We start from the raw sequence: 17,834 nt of genomic DNA, 5'->3' as shown, positions 1-17,834 counted from the left end.
CTGGTGTGACAAATAGATTTCCGGTGAATCCTGAGGTCCAGAGAGACAGCAGGCCTCCACCCCAGCTCCAGGTGGGGCTTATTGGGATGGCTTCACACACAGGAGGGATCGGTGTGGGGACGGTTCAGAAGACGGGGTGGCTCTGAGCAGAGCCTTCTGCCCCCAGGATGCCTGGCCCACTTTACTGTACAGAAACCCATTCTCCACCCCCAGGCTGGTGGCCCAGACTAGCTCCAAACCTCTGTGCTGGTGGTGGCAGGTTGCATACCTGGGATGGTGGGCATGGACTGGCTGGCAAAACTCATTTGAGAGAGAATGGACACCCTGGGGGGGATGGCCGCATGCTCCGAGAGGTTGGTGTCACTCATGAACTCATGCTTCCTGGAAAGCTGAATGAATACAACACACACACACACACACACACACCATGGAGAGTTAGCATGAGGCAGTTTGGGACCTGAAAAGTTAGTGATAAGGGCTTGGCACTTCATCTGTGGAGCCAGCTCCAAGCTCATTTATTCTGTTTTCTATCATTCCTTGCCAGCCTGCATGTACAGTTGCACAGGTTGCACACTATACAACTCATGGGAGCAGAGGAGATGGCATTCTTTTAGACTATCATGTGAATGACGACCCCTAGAGTTGTAAAACACAGAAATCTTATTTCCAGCCTTCTCCCTGGCAAGAGTAGCCTCTGAGGCCTGCTGGGAAGTTTGTGTAAGATCCTTTCTTCACTGGAAGGCATCTCTGCTGGCCCCTTGCCCTTCCACCTGGCACCCCTTCCTTGCAAGGACAGCTAATGCCTCTCCCCCTCCCAGGCTCCCAGAACATCGTCAACAAGCCTCTCTTTCAGGGGGAAGCTAGGATTTGCAGCCAATGGAACCAAGTCTCATATTAAATAGTTATTAGTTTATAAGATGAAAATTCTCAGAGTCAGGGCAGTGAGGTTTTCATCTCTGCATCCCCAGCTGGGCTCCCACCACACCGGAGCAAGCTAGTGGAGTCTGAGGTGTCAGCGGTTAGAATGGCCCTGGGGGCTGGGGACAGAGGGCAGGAGTGGTAGGAACGCCTGGCCCAGCATTCGAAGGCTGCTCTCTTTTTCACTGGGTGAAACCTGTGGCTTCTCCCAGCCTCACAAAGTCCTGTGTGATGGCAGAAAAGACACACACAGGCTGGACTCTGGCGGCCTGGGTTCAAATCCCGGCTCTGTCATGTCCAGGCCGCATGGCACTGCCAAGCACTCCAGCTCCCTGTCCCGGACTCTGCCGCTGTTACCCCCACTGCACTGCGAAAGAGAGGCTTGAGTGGGACTGTGTCTGGGTCCTGGGTCCTGGGTCCTGCGTCTGGCACGCAGGAGAGATTTGCTCAGGGTGCTGGATGGGCACGCTGGCTCGGCCGCTCACCCGCTTCAGGTCCGACTCGGCCGCTGCCTTCTCATCTGCAAACACCACGCTGCTCCTCTTGGCTCTCTTCTTGGACCTCCTGAGCTTAACCTCCGGCAGAGTGCTCCCCGGGGAGATGGGCTCCTCCTGCTCCGCTTTCGGGGTCTTGGGGGGTGCTAATTCCAGGTCAAAGCTGAAGGGCCAGAGGGACAGCAGTGGGCACTGCAGTTAGAGCTTCAGCAGAACTGCCTTGCAGGGACCCAGGCTGACTGAGCTGGCACCACAGGATGGGGAGGGGGATCAGCTAACCTGGCAGGGTTTGGGGAGCCATTTGCTTAATTTGCAAACATTCAAAATACAAAGAAAGACTGGATCTGGATTCAGATTTAGACAATGCCACTTTTTAGCTGAATGATGTTGGCCAAATCACTCAACCTCTCTGAGCCATTATTTCCTTTTTAGTAAGTGGGGGTGTTGGCAGCGACCTTGCAGAGTGGCCATGAGGTGAGGCCTGAGGACCCCTTAGCACACTCTTGGCCCATGGAGAATGCTCAATTCACAGTACCTACTATTACAGTAGTTGAATTGGGCGGAGTGGAGCAGAGGGCCCCAGGAAGGAGGAACCAGGGAGGCTTTTCGTGGGGTGAAGGAAGGGGGACCCTGAGGGAGGTATGGCGGGTTCGGGAGGAGGGGCTCTTTGATGGGGAGTTGGGAGGGGCAGGCCCCTGGCAGAGGTGAGGAGAGTCAAGGCTGAAGCAGGCTCTGTGAGGAGCTGTCTGGCTGGCAGAGATCCCTGAACGGGGCATCTGTGGGGCCCTCAGGAAAGGCCGCCCTGCCTCTCAGGCCTCGAATGGCCCTGCAATGATGGCACTAGGGTGGCAGCCTCACGGGGGAAGGGGTTGTGAGGGTTTTAATGAGGTGCCAGGTGGGGAAAGGCTTTCCAACAGAAGGGCAGAAAAGTGGTAGGATGGTGGTCCTGGGACAGAAGGAGCAGTGAGGCTCTGCTGGGGGCTGGGCGGGGGACAGGGGGGCAGGGGCTTACCTCTCAGAGGTGGGCTTGGTGGGGGTGCTGCAGTCCGAGTTCATGGAAGCCATGGAGATGATGGACATCTGCCTGTAGGAGCGCAGCATCGAGCGGGGGCGCCCCATTCTTCTGTCCTCGAAGTCGGGCTGCAGGGGCGGACAGGATGGTTAGCAGCCGGGCCCAGCGTTAGGTGGGGGCGGAGGAGTGTGCCTCTGCCTTCCTGAGGCCTCATTCTCCACCTGGGCTGGGAGGCGCGGTGGGGCAGAGCAGGGCGGCAGGACGGCTTCCTGGAGTGCTGGGGCTAGGGGGCTTGTTGTTTAATAGGGCATTTGGCTGGGGAGGTGATCCCTGAGTCCTGGCAATCTCCCCAGTGACAGGAGTGTCTTTGTTATTGGTGGTGGCCCTTTATGCTAATGAGAAGGCTCAGGGTGGAGGCTGACCAGGCCACAAAGACCCACCAGGTGATTACAGGGCTGGGGCTTTGAGCCTTACCATGCCAGCTAGACTTTTAAATCACGTGACCAGCGATGCATCCAGTCATGCCACTATAATGAAACCTCAATAAAATCTCTGGACACTTATGCTCAGGCTCACATGTCCTGAGGACACAGAAATGGTGCGTTTGGGACCTTCCTAGACCTCATCCTATGCATGTCTTCATTTGGCTGGTCCATCCTTTGCGGTGAAACTGTAATCATAAGTATAGTACTTTCTTGAGTTGTGTGGAATTATCAAACCTGAAGGGGTAGTGGGAACCCCAATGTTTATAACAAGCTGGTCAGAGGTGCAGGTGGCCTGGGAACTCAGGAGCTGGTGGCTGGTGCCTGAAGTGAGGGGGGGTCTGTGGAGGACTTTGCACTTGACATCTGCCCTAAGTCTGGTAGTTAACATGAGCACTGCATCGCGGTGTCAGGAAGGCAGTGCTGGAACAGGCAGCCTGCCTCCTGGGCTGACTCCACCAGGAGACGGGAGGCCTGGGTTCCCCTCCGCGCTACTCCAGTAGCTCACTTCCCCGCTCTGGGCCTCTGCTTGCTCATCTGGGAAATCAGAGCGTTGGGCCAGATGGCCTCTTAGGGACCACGCGGGCTTGACGTTTCATTATTCCACTTTCTGGAGAAGAGGGCAAAGGAGACCTCCCTCTGAATACTGGGCCACATGGAGCTTGTTAGTGGCCAAAAGCACTGGCTTTGGAGGCCAATGGAGCCAGGGACAAATCCTGACCTGTGCTCACCTGCTATGTAGCCTGTGGCAAGTTACTTCACACCCCTGACCCTCCAGAAGGGATACAAGGGGTTAAAATCCTCCCTACCTCCCAGGCTCCCTGTGAGGACTCAATGACCTAGTAGACATCAAGGGCTTAGACCGGACAAGGCACATAGTAGGTGTTTCATGCATGCAGCTTTTATTATTAGCAAGTCCCTTGAGTGCTAAGGGCTCGTTTTATACCGTGTCTGTCTGAGGCTGGCTTTTGAGGAACCCAGCTTACCGGAAGGTTCCTTTGTATCAGCAGCTCCACCCACGCTCGCCCTCGGGCCCTTTTCAAGTGCAGGTCTCTTTGCTCTAGTCCCCTCGTCCTCCCTCGGCCCGCCCCCCCTCTCCACTCCCATCAGCATGGGCTGCTTACCATCTCTCTGACACCATACTCCTTCTCCACCTTCACTTTCAGGTTCTTGAAACATTCTTCCATCCGGTCGTGGAAGGGCCGCAGGTTTTCTGACACCCTTTTCTCGTGGATCTTAATCCCAGCTCCCAGGAAGGGGATCTGGAGACAAAGGCGGTGGACAGTGAGCTAGAGGCCGGCCTCCTGGGCTCAGCCTAGAGCCGGCCCCACAGAGCGGCGGAAGTCCCCTGCCTGCTGAGACTTCATCCAGGACATCCGTGTCCTCTGAGAACTTCACACAGGGTCACAGCCCAGGGAAACAGGAGAGCCAGAGCCTTGGGGTTTGCTGTGGATGGGGGAGGAAGACCCGCCATGCCCACTGGAGGGTTGGACCCCTTGCCCCTCCATTGGAGGCTGTGTGTTTGGGGAAGTCTCCCCTGTATGGGATCGGAGGGTGAGTGTGGGGCCAGAGCAGAAGAATCTCTGGGGCTTTGACTTAAAGCCCAAGAAGTTCTTGGTGATGCAAAAGGGAAAGAACAGTGTCAGACTCTGGAGAAAACAGAGGGAAGGGCTGAAAGGCAAGGCAGAGTGGGCACAGCCTCGTCCAGCACGGGAGAGCCAGGTGCACCTTCTGTGGCTGCTGAAGAAAGAAATGGAAGTGCTAATATCGGGGAGCTAACCAGCCAATAGGGAATGTCTTAAAATGGTGCAAAAGCCTTGGGAAGTTGAGGGAGGAGGAAGTAACTGGTGCGAGGGAGTTAAGTTCTTACTTATAAGCAGTGGAACTCACTGGATGCTGTCTAAATGGTAGATATAATAGAAGCACAGCAGTGGAGGCATGGTGGCCTCTCCAGGGAAGAGCTGAAGCAGCGTCGTGGCCTCAGGGAATCACAGCGGGATGCGCAAAGAGGTAGAAATAGATTATTTTGAAGGGAATAAGATAACTTTTCCATGGTTGGTAACATAAAGACATTTCTGCCGCCTTCTCTTGGAGGTCTCCCCAAAACAACAAAGCAAAGCAGAAACTGAAACTTTTGGTAAAACTAGGAAACACCTATAAACCTGACATACAACATGTCAGGTGAAGGTGGGTGGAGAATGGTGACGGACCCTCCAGAGCAGAGAAGGGAGCTGGTGATAAGAAGAGGCCAAGCTGGGCCGGCCGAGTGGCGCGCTGGTTAAGAGCTCACTTGGGACACCAGCTCTGAGCAGCAGGACTGCGGTTTGGATCCCACATTAAGGGCCAGTGGCGCTGCCCTCTCTACAGCTAAGATGGTGAACAACAGCTCAACCTGGAGCTGGGCTGCTGTGAGTCGCTGGTGATGGCGTAGGCTGCAGCGGGGCTGCAGTGGGCTGCCATGAGCTACATGAGTGGCTGGCAGCGTGTGAGCAGCTGGCAGCCGGTGAGAGCTGCTGTGAGCCGCAGTGAGCGGCCACCCAATGACCAGCGGCTGACTGCCTCCCCCGGGAAGAGCGCAATCATCATACCAACATGGGCCAGTAAAGCGATGTCCTCCACAACTAGACTGAAGAACAAAACGGCAATTTGTCTACCTGTCTGTTCCCCTCCCTCAATTCCCCAATAAAAAAAATCTTAAAAAAAAAGAAGAGGCCAATCTGCCTCTGGGGAACCAGGAGGGGCTCAGGGATTGGAGACACCAGGTACCTGAGAAAAGCTAAGAGGAGTCGAGAGACCGAACACAGAGGGAGGGATGGGTTGAAATGCTGTCACAAGAGCAGTTAGATCTGGCAGTCTATAATTAAGAGGTAGCAGGCCCAATTTTGTCCAGCACTATATTTCTGTTGCCTGGCACACAGTAACTAGGGACTCAATAATATTTAAGTCGCAAGAATAGATGGAATGGACAGGAAGTGCTAATTTGCTGTGTGCAATAAGGTAAAAAGGCTGCCTTCACCATGAGCAAGGCAGCGGCTCTGGAGTGTAGGTGCCTAGAGTTAGGGTGTCTGGACTCTGGGTGGGAGGGACAGGGCCCCGGGGCAATCCCCTTTTCCGGGGTGAGTGGGTCTCTGTAACAGAGGCAAGGCGGGGAGGGGAATGGGGCTGGGGAGGGGAATGGGGCTAGGGAGAGGGCGGCCACTAGGGGGTGCTGTCTGCAGAGGCCTAAATAACGGCTCCTAGAAGCTGGAACATCTAATAGGGCTTTCAAAGTCTCCTTTTCTCTTTGTAGTGTCTCTCCGTTAGCTCCGAGACTTGGGTAGAACATCCTCAGAAGGCACAGCCTGGTATTAGCTGTGCTGTGAGGCTGAAGTCCAGGCTTTAGGTGCAGTGGACACAGCACAGAAACTCCATTACCAGGTGATAAGTGGTACCCAGTGGAGAGGCCCCGGGCACTACAATGGATTGAGAATGACATCTGAAAACCAAATAAATGTGTGTGACAGTTTAGCCCGCCCTGGTGCACCCCAGAAATATGAGGAAGGAAACCAATCAAAGCCTGGCCTTCCTGCTTCCAAATTGGGAGTGGGGAGAGGGAGCCATTGGAGTACTAAAGGGCATGATGGCCTCGATGGGCTAGGGACCTTGGGGACGTGTGGGGTTCACGGTGGCACAAGGTAAGAAGGGAGAGAAAATTCCAGGCACACAAAATGCATTCAGGGAGTACTTCTGTGCAGCGCTTGGTGTTTCATTTTTAAAGCCTCACTTTGCATAAATTGGCAGAGGCAGAGAAGGACCTGAATTCAGAATCCTTATTTTAAGAAAAGAGGCTGCACCCAGTGTTTGTCACTCCCTGATTCCCCAGAGTAACAATAACTCCCAGCACAATAGCTGCTCTTTTGTGCATGGTGAGTGGTAAGAAGGGGGGGAGGACAGGCAGCTCAGGCAGCTGTCCCTGACCTCCAGCTGTGCCCTGGGGAGCATGCCCCCCCCCACCAGCGGTGTTCCGTGTTGGGTGGTTTATGGAAAGCAGGGGGATTTTTGAGGCGGGGCTGCAGCCTGCAGGACAAAAGTCTGGTCCTTTGAGAGCCTCTGGAGGAGGTGTCAGGTGGGTTGTTTCTTCTCTAAGGAGTGGGAGAGAGAAGGAGGGAGAGAAAACACAGGAGAGAGAAAGCCAGAGAAAGGAAGGGCGAAGGAGGGAGGGAAGCAGAGAGAGGAGTGAGATGTGGGGTGTGCAGAGAGAGGCAAGAGACAGAGCGGGGAGGGACAGAAGCAAAGAACTTCTGGGAGAGGGAGACCGAGACAGATGCACAGAGAGAAAGTCGGAAAGAAGGAGAGCATGGAGGGAAAGGATGGGGTGCCAGGAGGGGAGGGAAGGGGTGCCAGGAGGGAAGGGATGTAGGGAAGGCCAGCAAGCAGCAGAGAGCAGGCCAGTGGGAAGGGCTGTGCCTTCCAGGTCCCCTGGTTCCAGACGGCTGAACGGCTTGTGCAGAACGTACGCCTTTGACCAAAACCCAACCAAACAAAGGCCTCAATTATTTTTAAAACCTGATATCCATCTGAGCACTATCTGCAACAAACTAGGTCAGCCTTAGGAGGAGGAGAGGTAAGGTGGGGGCCAAAGTCTTCTATTATCCGATTGACACATGCTGGGGGGTGGGGGGGGGCGCCTGGCTTTCATTTGAGTCCCACTGGGACAAGCCACCTCCTGAATTCAACAATCAATAAAGCAGTCTTAGCAGCACGCAGCACAGCATCTCTGCCAGGCACCTATGCAGCATCCCAAAGGTGCAGTGCCCCAAATCCCAGCTCCACAGTGAGATACAGTCAGAGAGGGACCAAAAGCCACAGCACAGGAGGACAGGTTAGGTTAGGTCATGGCAGCCAGGGGCCAGCCTAGTATACGAAACAGGGAGATGGGTGGGGGGAGAAGTGGGGAGCACAGGTCCCCCAGCCCAGCTCTGCTTTACCTGCCACGCTATCAGGTCCTTGAGGCGGCTCAGTTTGTCCTGGTCCTCAGGGTGGTCCCTGGTGTATTCTTCAGTGAAGAAGGCCTGGGGAGGGCAGACAGGTACTTGAGGTTTCCTGTTCATTTGGTGTGGACCCCTTAACCCTTGTCTCGGGCACTGGGAGAGGGTTCTGCTTGAGAGGGGCTGCAGTGAGGTCACACGTATTTGATGGGGCAGGGACCTGTAGGCACCCACATTGCTTTCTCTTCCTGGTGGCTCAGATCAGTACCTACTGGGAATGAATGGGCCACAGACCCCGGGGAGGTAGTTCTCAAAGTGGGCTCCCCGACCAGACCAGCAGCGTCACCTGGGAATTTGTCAGAGATGCAAATTATCAGGCTCCACCCAGACCTACTGAATCAGAAGGTGGGGGGAGTGCAGCTGTGTGTTAAAAGGTCCTGCAAGAGATTCTGCTGCACGGTCAAGTTGGAGAGCACTGCCCCCAAGGAAAAGAACCCAGTCAGGGATTCCAGCTCGCCTCCGCCTCCCTCACTGTGTGTGATCCTGGCAGCCCCTAGATCTTTCTGGGGCTCCCGCCCTCAGTGTGTGCACGTGTATACACACACATATCTTATCAGCCCTCAAGGCTATACAAAGGCTCATCGATGATGGTTATATGGGGCATCTGAGCGTGGCTGGAAGGGCTGCTGGGCGACTGGAATTACTATCCCTGAATTATATTACTGTTTTGTATTCGTTTTGCATCAATGAATAACAGAAAAGATAAAGGGGGTTCATCATGAGATTTACTAAGGTGAGGAGTCTGTTTATCCCTCAGTGTCTCCTATAATATATGGTCTAGGTAAAAACTCAGTAAGGTCTTTCTATTCTACCTCCATGTTAGGAAAAGCTATGTCCCCCTACTGAGAAATTGGTATTTTTTTTTCCCAGTGGGTAATGTGACTCATATATCTGATGGCTTTTCCCTTTTTGCCATGGACACCAGGAGGCTTAAAAATGAAATCTGTGACTCAGATGTGTGGGATTTCTGGAGGGACCTTATGATCTGGATATCGAGATAATACCCGTCCCATCCCCCCCCCCCCTTAAGAGTTGATCTATCCTTTCTGCATTTTCACAGGTTCTGGGTTTCATTCTTTCCTTTTGTAGAAGACATTTCAAATCATTACTTTGATTCACGGTTCCTCTACTTTTGTGGTGTGGCTCATGGTCATCCCAGAGCCTTTCCTTGGCAGAGGTGCCCAGAGGTGCCCAGTGTGGCTAAGGGGCCCTTATGACCCCTGCTCCTTCCTGCCACAGGGCAGTGTGTGGCATTGAGGGTGGGAAGGGGATGAGAAGGACGCTGTAAAATCTCTGGAAGACGAATGAGGCCCCACCCAGCTGAAATGTCCCTTTGGGGGACAAACAGCCACAGTATGAGTAACAAGCAGCTGCACCTGCCCCTGGGCCCTCCGGCCACTCTTCTGCCCCCACCAGGGTCTGGACAGCAGGAGCACGCACCTTCTCGTACTTGGCGAAACCCCCCATTACAGCAGGGTCCACGATCCCGTTCAGGAGCATGGAGAGCGGGTTAATGGGGAGGCTTTCGTCACTCTGGTACTGGTTTATCATCATCAGGATCTTCTCATTGGCTGTGGACATGGTCTCAATGGCGTTCTCCAGAGGGCTAATTGTGGTCTGTTGAAAACGAGATCAGCAAAAAGAAAGGGTCTTAGCAGGTCACTTTAGAAACAGATATAATTATTGGTATTGATTTCCTTTGGGGTTAGAATTCAAATGAGGCAGTGCTCCCCGAGGGGCTGCAGGAGGCTCTTGTAATTAGTGAGGGGGCTGTCTGCTGTCTGGGGAGAGACAGGATGACTTTCTTCCAGTGAGAAAGGGGCTTCCTCAGGGAGGTGGAGCCAGGAAATGCCCCCCCGACACACACATACACACACACACGCACACACACACACACACACACACACACACACACACACACTTGCTGGGGCTTCAGGGGCTGGGTGTGCTCGAGAGAGGGCTTCCCTTCTTGCTACCTGGGTAAAATATGCCCTAATTCAACCCATCTGGTATTGCTTGTGCACCTACTAAGTGTGAGCTGTCAGCTGGAGAGATCGGAGCAGCTGGCAATGTGATTGCCCAGCCTGGCCCATAGTAGGTCCTAAGCATGGTTGTTGTATGAGGGGTCACTGCTCCCAGGTAGATTCAGTTTAGCTGGGAGGATCAAACTAAACGCCTCTCCAACACCCCTTAGAGCAAGCAATGAAAACAGGACTCCACCAAATGTTAACTGCGTGGTTAGCCAGACTGCGTGGTTCTCAAGAGCATGGGACCTAAAACACAGAACAAGGGGTTTGCAAGCTTTTTCTATAAAAGAGCCAGAGAGTAAATAGTTTTGACTTTGCAGGCCAGACAGTCTCTGTAGCAACTACTCAACTCCACTATCGCAGGGAGAAAGCGGCCCCAGGCAGTACATACATGAAAGAGCATGGCTGTTGCAATAAAACAACCCACAAAAATTGGGTAAGTTTCCTAAACTTCCTGAGTCTCAGTTGACTTGCTGGTAAAATGAGGATTAAGAAAACCTACTCCTAGAGTTGCCTATAGCTATTGTTATTCGTTCTTGTAGGTGTTAGGACAGAGAACAGCAGTGGTCCTAAGAAGGGAAGACTCCAGGCAGCCTCCTTGAGTATGCAGCCAAGATTAGTGGAGATAATATGACACTTGACTCAGCAGAATTCTTTAAAAAATGTCACCTGCCTGTTATTATAACTATTAGGTATATATAGGGCAGAGCCAGCCTCTGGAAACACTTGGTCATCTTTTTAAATAATTTCCTTAAATCCCTATGAAATCCTAATGTCCTCACCCTCTTTCCTTGTTTGTGGACATTTTTAAAGACGGCTACTCTCTGTAGGGAGAAGGGCCTAGGAGTAGACACTCTCATGACGTCACTGTTACTCTCTCTTTCTGTCTCACACACATGTATATACATCCACACACATTCAAACATGAACACACACAGGGATTCACACACACACACACACACACACACACACGATGTGAACTGGAGCGGTGGGGGGCGGCGGGGGGAGACTGCTTAGCCTGGTGGGGGCCACAGTCCATATTTCATAAGTTGACGCCAACTGTCTCGTTTCTGTCAAGCTCACAGACCAGCCCTGCAGGGGCTTTACGAAGCTGTGGTCTAGACTGAGTTCTTTCTAAGGAAAATCTATCACAACCACTTAAGTTGAGCCCAGCACTGCACCCGATTTCAACAATAGCCTGGCATGTCTGAAAGACGTTATGAAAAATGGCAAGTCCTACTGATGGGCTTTCCTCTTCATTTGTGAAGCTATGTTTGAATCTTCAAGTCTTTAATCTCATTATAGCCATCGGGAGCAGAGAATGCGAGTGACCATTCCTTTGGCTTCTCATCCACGGGCATCTGTGTAGACTAAGCGTGCAGCTGTCAGAGCAGACTTATGGGGGAAATATATATATACATTTGGTGGAAGGCCTGGCTGTCAGGAGCTGATCACAGCAATAAAAGCAATAGTCACAGTAACACAGATGGCTCCATTTATCGACTGCCTGCACTGTGCCAGCTCACTCTGGGTGCATCACACATATGCTCTCATTTAATTCCTCCAACAGCAGGTTAAGTAGCTTGTCCATGGGCAGATGGTGGCAGAGCTGGGGAGAGAACTCGGCAGTATTCCTGGCTCCAAAGGCGGGCTTCTCCCACCACATACAGACCGAGCTCTGCTACCAAACTTGGCCTCAAGCAGGCTGCTGGACTTACTCAAGCCCGGAAATCTCTGCTCTCTTTCCTAAGCGGAGTCTAAGTTTCCTCACTGGCAGTGTAGGTGTGCCCAACCTGCTGTGAGGGGAAAATGAACCATCAGTGGAAAAATGGGAACAATTTTAAAGGGGGGAAAAGCATCAGCCAAAAGATAAAGTGATGGGAACCCCTTGCCATCCAGTCAGTGGTGTTTCATATTCTTCACAGGCGTTTCACCCTATCAGCTTCCCAAATCCTCTGAGGAAGCTCATGAGATGCACAAGACAGGCGTTAGTATTTCATCTTATTTCTGTCACTCATCCCTTTGACAGTTCAAGTCCCATCGTTGGGCCTCGGTATCCTCATATGCAAACTAGCAGGGTTGGACAAGAACCAGAAAGGGACTGCAAACTGGAGCTCTATCGGCCAAAATGGGCCTGGAGAGGGGCTACTGTTTAGCCTGCACGTGAGTTCTGATTTTTAAATTTTTACTTCAGTTGGAGAGGCTTTGCCACAGCTTCTTAATGTGACTCTCTCACAGATTTACATATTCTTCCTGGGCTCCAGAGATATTTACATGTGTAGCTCTTGGAATAATTGACCTCTAGAGTGTCTTTTGGCTCTGAAATTCCAGAGTTTTTCAATCTCTATTTTACAGATGATGAAAACTGAAGCCCAGAGATACAGTGTTTGTCCAACAACATATAGCTCGTTAACGACCGAGTTGAATTTGGGTCTCTGACCCCCTAGATCAGGGTGCATGGTAAAGACTGCATGTTCTCTGGGCCGAGAACGAGAAAAGAATGCTCAATAAACAGAACCTACACTTGAATCCCATCAGAAAACACCTCTCTGTACAAACAGTCCTGTCGTCATGACAATTCATAAAAGAAACAACCAAGAACAAGGTATGAATTCATGGACCGCAACAACAAATGCTGGGAAGTGAACTGACTCAGCAGGAGTGAGACTTTGGTGTCTGAGACATCCTGACATTCTTGGTAACTCAACTGAGGGAGGCTTTCAGAAATAAATCCACTCTGGTCAACTTTTTGGAAGTTTTCCCAACCCATTTTATCAGGATTTCGGGATATAAAAGGAGTAAAAAACAAAAAAGTTGACTGTTTCTTTCCTAATTTCAGAACCCTGAGTCCATAAAATAAGGTAACCATTTCAGACATTACGGGTGTCTGCATATTGATTGATTGGTTGACAGATTTAGTTAAATATTGTTGATCACCAATTATGAGCCCGGCACTATTCTTTGTACTTGTTGATATGGTAGGAAACAAAACAGGCAAAAATTTGTCTTCCTGGAGCTTATGTTATAGAACTTATATTCTAATATGTTATATTATAGCTAAGGTGCTAGATATTAACAATCAACACACAGGCACATTAGATGGTGTGTTAGGGGGTGGCAGGTGCTTTGAGGAGAAATACAGAGGTGGAGGGGCGTGGGGGGTGTAGGCAGGGGCTTCCTCAGTTTACCCACAGTCTCATGGTGACACTGAGTAGCTGAGCGTCACTGGGGGAGAAGGCACAGCCAGGGCCGATGGGTAGAGGCTACAGATTGGTAGAAAATTTCTGAGTCTTCACAGCAAAAATGGGATGAATAATAGTACACACTTCACAGGGTCTTGTGAGTATTAAATGGGCTAATGCTATAACAACCTTGACACAGTGCCTGGGATACTTCTCAAGTTTGTCATGTATCAATTTGCCCCTTGAGTGATTTCTTTCTTTCCAGAGTACTGCTGCTTGTTGGAGTGGAAGCAGCAAAGAGTAAATCCACTCTAGGCGCCTGAAGTTAAAGTCAAACCCCACCTCATTTACTAACCTTGAATAATCCACTATCTCACTCGGCACCTCAGTTTGTTCATCCATAAAGAGGGGGGAATAATAATATGTGTCTCTCAGTGTGGCTGAGGAGTAAAATGCATGCATATGAACAGTGTAGCACAGCCTCAGTGTTTTGTTGATGTCATCATCATCCTTATTATATCTTCCCCAAGGTCTAGGCTAAGCCTGTGGAAATGAGACTGGAGGGCTACTGGGCTGCTGGGACCACCAGGAAGGCGGTGGGCACTGAGGGCTGGAGTGGGTGGTCTCAGTGCTGATAATACAGTAGCTTGAGAATGTCAATCAGACCATGTTCCTTCTCTGCTCATGGCCCCAGAACATTAAGTAGAAAAGCCAGAGTCCTTATAGTGGCCTACAGTGTCCTACATGGTCTGTATCAGATCACTACCACTCACCCCTCATTGTTCTGATCCAGACCCAAGCACGTGTGGCCCCAGGGCCTTTGCACTTGTTGTCCCCTCTGCTGGAATGTCCTTCTCTTCAATAACAGCATGGACTACTCCCTGGCTTCCTCCAGGACTTTGCTCAAAAGCTATCTTATCAGGGAGGCCTTTTTCTGGCCACTCTATTTAAATAGCATTCCTCCATCACCTTTCTCTTTCCTTTTTCTCCATAATGGTTATTGCCATCTGACAGATTATATATTTACTTTGACGTTTTAGTCTATCTTCCCCACTAAAATGTAAGCTTCATGACAAAATCTTCAGGTCTTAGAACAGTGCTTGACATATGTTAGGTATTCATTAAATACAAGCATGTATTTATTGAATGAATAAATAAGACATCCTAAATATTTCCCTACTTTTGAGGTTTCCTCACAACCACTCTGCCCTTCTCCTGTATCCTGGAAGCTGCAAAACCCGTAGCTATCTGAGGATGTTAAGACCCTGACGTGTGTTGGGAAGTAACATGCATGCTATTTGCACAGGGGAGTTTACACTTGCATCCTAGCCAGAGCTTTCCTCTGGGATTTCCTGTTTCTGAACCTCAGTTTATCCAACTATGAAATGGGTTCATAGTGGGATTCTGCACATGTGCCCCCCAGGGGCTGCTGGGACCAAGAAGATATGGAGAATGATAGAGAGGATGGAGTCCCAGGCCCTCTGCTTCACCTTGCGTCCAACCACAGTAGCTCCCCCCTCGTCAGCTTTCATTGAATCAGGTTCCATTTGTGAAGGAAGAAAGTTATCTGATGTTTAAAACAATTCTGAGAGCAGCTATTATAGTTTGGATGCTGCCTCAGGTACTTTCCTGCGCTGGGATTCCCGGGCTCCCTTTTGTTTGTGGCTTCAAAGAAAAGCTTGTCTCTTTTTCTCAGTCCAGGAGGCCTCCTGAGGCTGGGAGACGTGTGCCGGGAGGCCCGCGGACTCACCTGGGACATGTGCACCACCTCGAACCACCGCAGGATCCCCGGAAGCTTGTAGGCAGTCATGAAGGAGGTTCTCTCGATCCACATCGACTGTCCCATGTCGGGGCAGAGGGTGATAAAGGCAGAAAAGCAACACATGTATGAAACCTGGGTATCAGAGAAGCTTGGCAGGAACCCAGCCAGGCCCCCAGGCCTCCCATTCATCCGAAATCAGAATAAACACTGCAAGACCCAGAAACACGCTTGCACCTTGCCCTTTAGAATTCTTTCCCAAAGTGAATTTTAAGTGTTCCCTGTACTTAGGCCCAGTAAGCTTTAAATTAACCTGGGTCTCTGAACAGTTCAAATTTTAGGCAATATTGAATGCATCCACCTGCATTTTCTCAGGGAGGGTCCAGAGTGTTCATTGGCTTCTCAAAGGGACAGTGATTTCCCAAATATGAAGAGTCACAGTTTAAGGCAAAGAGCTGAGACTCAGAGCCACCTCCTCACACCAGCCTTAGCCCTCGGGAATAAAAGACAGGTCCTAGCTGGGACACATACAGGGGATAGTGGGGACTGAAACCGCTGTGGCTTGTTGGTATTTCCTGGAGGGTTTGATTTTATCAACACCCCTGCTTAGTCTGAGGGGTCCTATATTCTGGAAATGAGAAAACAAACCCAATGGAAGAGACTGGGCATGGGTGTGTGTGTGTGCATCGTACCAATGGGTGTTAGTTTTACTTTGGCTTTGGATTGAATTCCCTCCCCTTTGGAGGTTGGCAGAAGCATGCTCTGGTCGGTAAGGGTGCCCTGGGGAATGGTCATGGCTGCTGAGGGGGAGAGGAGATACTCACGGCAAACTCATTCTCAGGGTCGACAGTCCCCCTGCGCACCGGCCGCGAGTAGTGGAACTTTTGCACGTAGTTGGATTTATAAAAGCTGCAAGACAGGGAGAAGCTGGGGCTTCTGCTAGCACAGTGTGCTCGGCTGCTGACGCGGAACCTGACCCGACCCTGTCCAGGGAGGCCTGTTCAGGTCCGGCAGAGTCCTTGTTGTAACATTTAAAACCAGGCTTTCCTTGCAAGGTGATTCAGAAGGTAGAGTGGTTATGCCCTCCTGAATATAGAGCAGGTATTAGGGTACCCAAGGAGTTGGGGTTCTTGCATTAATGCACAGAGTTGACCGGGCCATCATCTCTGGTGACGTCAATGAAGGATCGAGACACACCTAGCCTCCTGTCCCAGGGCTATCTTCCAATGATTTCTTTAGGTGTCCCAGTCACCCCCAAATCACGCTTCCTGAATCTCCAGTGGGGTTCTGACATCAGGCGAGCAGCACACAGTGCTGGCTATCGAGTTGCTGTCCCCTGCCCACAGATGCCTGACCGAGGGTGTGACAGGAGGCTGAGATCCGTGTTGAGGTGCACCTGCTCAGCCGTGTGCACTGGTGGGAGGCTGCTGGGGGGGGGCTGTCTCTGCCTGAAGGAGTGGGCCCTTCTGCTTCTTACAAACAGCTCCGGCTGCCAGTGGTCCTCCCAGCGGAGAGGCCTCTTGCTCAGGCACTTGAGGTTCTATGTTGGGAACTTGGGCCTAGGGGGGTGAGCTGGACAGATGGGAGAGGTGCCGCCTTGTGCCCCACAGACTCCATGGACCTCATGCCTCGTGGACTCACCACTGACCTCGCACTCTGGTATTGAACAGACTGCCACCTGCCTTCAAGCTACTTCCGCTAATGTCCCCTTATCACAGCCTAAACATACCCACTGTCAATACACAAGCTTAGCAAGTGCTACAAAGATGTCCATTTGCGAGAATGTGCTCAGCATGAGCACTGAACCCCCGCCCCGACCCTGAACCCCCGCCCCGACCCTTCCTTCACACCAGCGCTCGGGGATCAGCTTGAATGACAGGTTCTCCATGTCTCGTTCAGTTCCTCTCATCGCGGCTTACGGAGGGTCTACTGTGCCTCAAGGCAAACCAACCCTCATTCTCCATCTCTGGCTTCAGCCTTCTCAGGGGCAGAGCCCAGGTGGCGAATTTGGGGTGATTCTTCTCTCAAGAGGACAGGGGAACAGGCTGGCTGAGATAGAGAAGGAACTAGAAAGGCACTAGGGCCTGTCCTGACACCAGCACAGCTTGGGGCCCCATGGGATTTTGTTCCCCACTCCCTCCTTCCGGTGGGTGAGCTGCGGCTCTTACTTTATGATCTGGTCAGGCACTGGCTTATTCTTGAACCTGGGGTGTTCATCCAAGACAGGCTGGACGGTGAAGCACTGGATGTCTGGGATCCTTGAGTTAAGGGTTCACAACATGTCTGTTGTCTGCAGGGACAGTTCCAAGCATAGCAGGTCCCCCCTGAGACCTCCCAGGCCAGACCTTCTGGGGTCAAGTTTTTACTGAATGACCAATCTCAATTTGCTGTCTGCCAGCGAGGCCCTAATGACCAGTGAGCAGCTGGAGCTGCCTGTCACTTGCAACGCTGTCCGAGGGCTCAACCCTTGCTAATAGTTAGTCAGTAGTGGTCCATCATCATTATCACTGCCGTATTATCACTAACAATAATACCATCTCATGCATTTATCGCTCTCAGTCAATTGCAGAACACATCTCCCTATGGTCTCCTTTCATCTCTCCGGTTCCACTGAGCAGTATTATTAATGTAAATTGTCCCTGTTTCATAGAGGAAGGCATCAAGGTCAAAGAAGCCAGACAACTTGTTGAAGGTCACACAGCTCTGAGAACAGAGTTTGGGGTTCTTTGATTCTAGGCTGCTACCCAGTGTGGCCCTCTGACCAGCAGCATCATCACCTGAGAGCTTGTTAGAAAACGGTGAATCTCAGGCCTCAGACCTACTGAATCAGGGTCTGTAGTCTTATAAGATCCTAAGACCCTCATATGCGTGCTCACGTTTGAGAAGCACTGCATTAGAGCATACACATGCATGGCATTTTACATGCCACCTTT

At 51.4% G+C, this 17,834-nt stretch overlaps 1 protein-coding gene across 1 annotated transcript in view; it reads right to left on the bottom strand.

Moving 5' to 3' along the window:
- The window catches only part of DOCK2 (dedicator of cytokinesis 2), a 398,948-nt gene that overhangs the window by 2,903 nt on the left and 378,211 nt on the right, over window positions 1-17,834 (bottom strand). The window contains exons 39-47 of the mRNA XM_019635935.1: window positions 17,070-17,151; window positions 15,726-15,810; window positions 14,893-14,979; window positions 9,374-9,550; window positions 7,874-7,957; window positions 4,031-4,168; window positions 2,425-2,552; window positions 1,404-1,575; window positions 269-389 (exon numbers count right to left, since the gene is read on the bottom strand). Of these exons, the coding sequence (XP_019491480.1) occupies window positions 269-389; window positions 1,404-1,575; window positions 2,425-2,552; window positions 4,031-4,168; window positions 7,874-7,957; window positions 9,374-9,550; window positions 14,893-14,979; window positions 15,726-15,810; window positions 17,070-17,151 (1,074 nt within the window). The remainder of the gene's footprint in view (window positions 1-268; window positions 390-1,403; window positions 1,576-2,424; window positions 2,553-4,030; window positions 4,169-7,873; window positions 7,958-9,373; window positions 9,551-14,892; window positions 14,980-15,725; window positions 15,811-17,069; window positions 17,152-17,834) is intronic.

This window comes from Hipposideros armiger, unplaced genomic scaffold (genome assembly GCF_001890085.2).
Source record: "Hipposideros armiger isolate ML-2016 unplaced genomic scaffold, ASM189008v1 scaffold_25, whole genome shotgun sequence".
In the NCBI taxonomy this organism is placed as follows: domain Eukaryota; kingdom Metazoa; phylum Chordata; class Mammalia; order Chiroptera; family Hipposideridae; genus Hipposideros; species Hipposideros armiger.
This window is presented reverse-complemented; position numbering and strand designations above follow the sequence as displayed.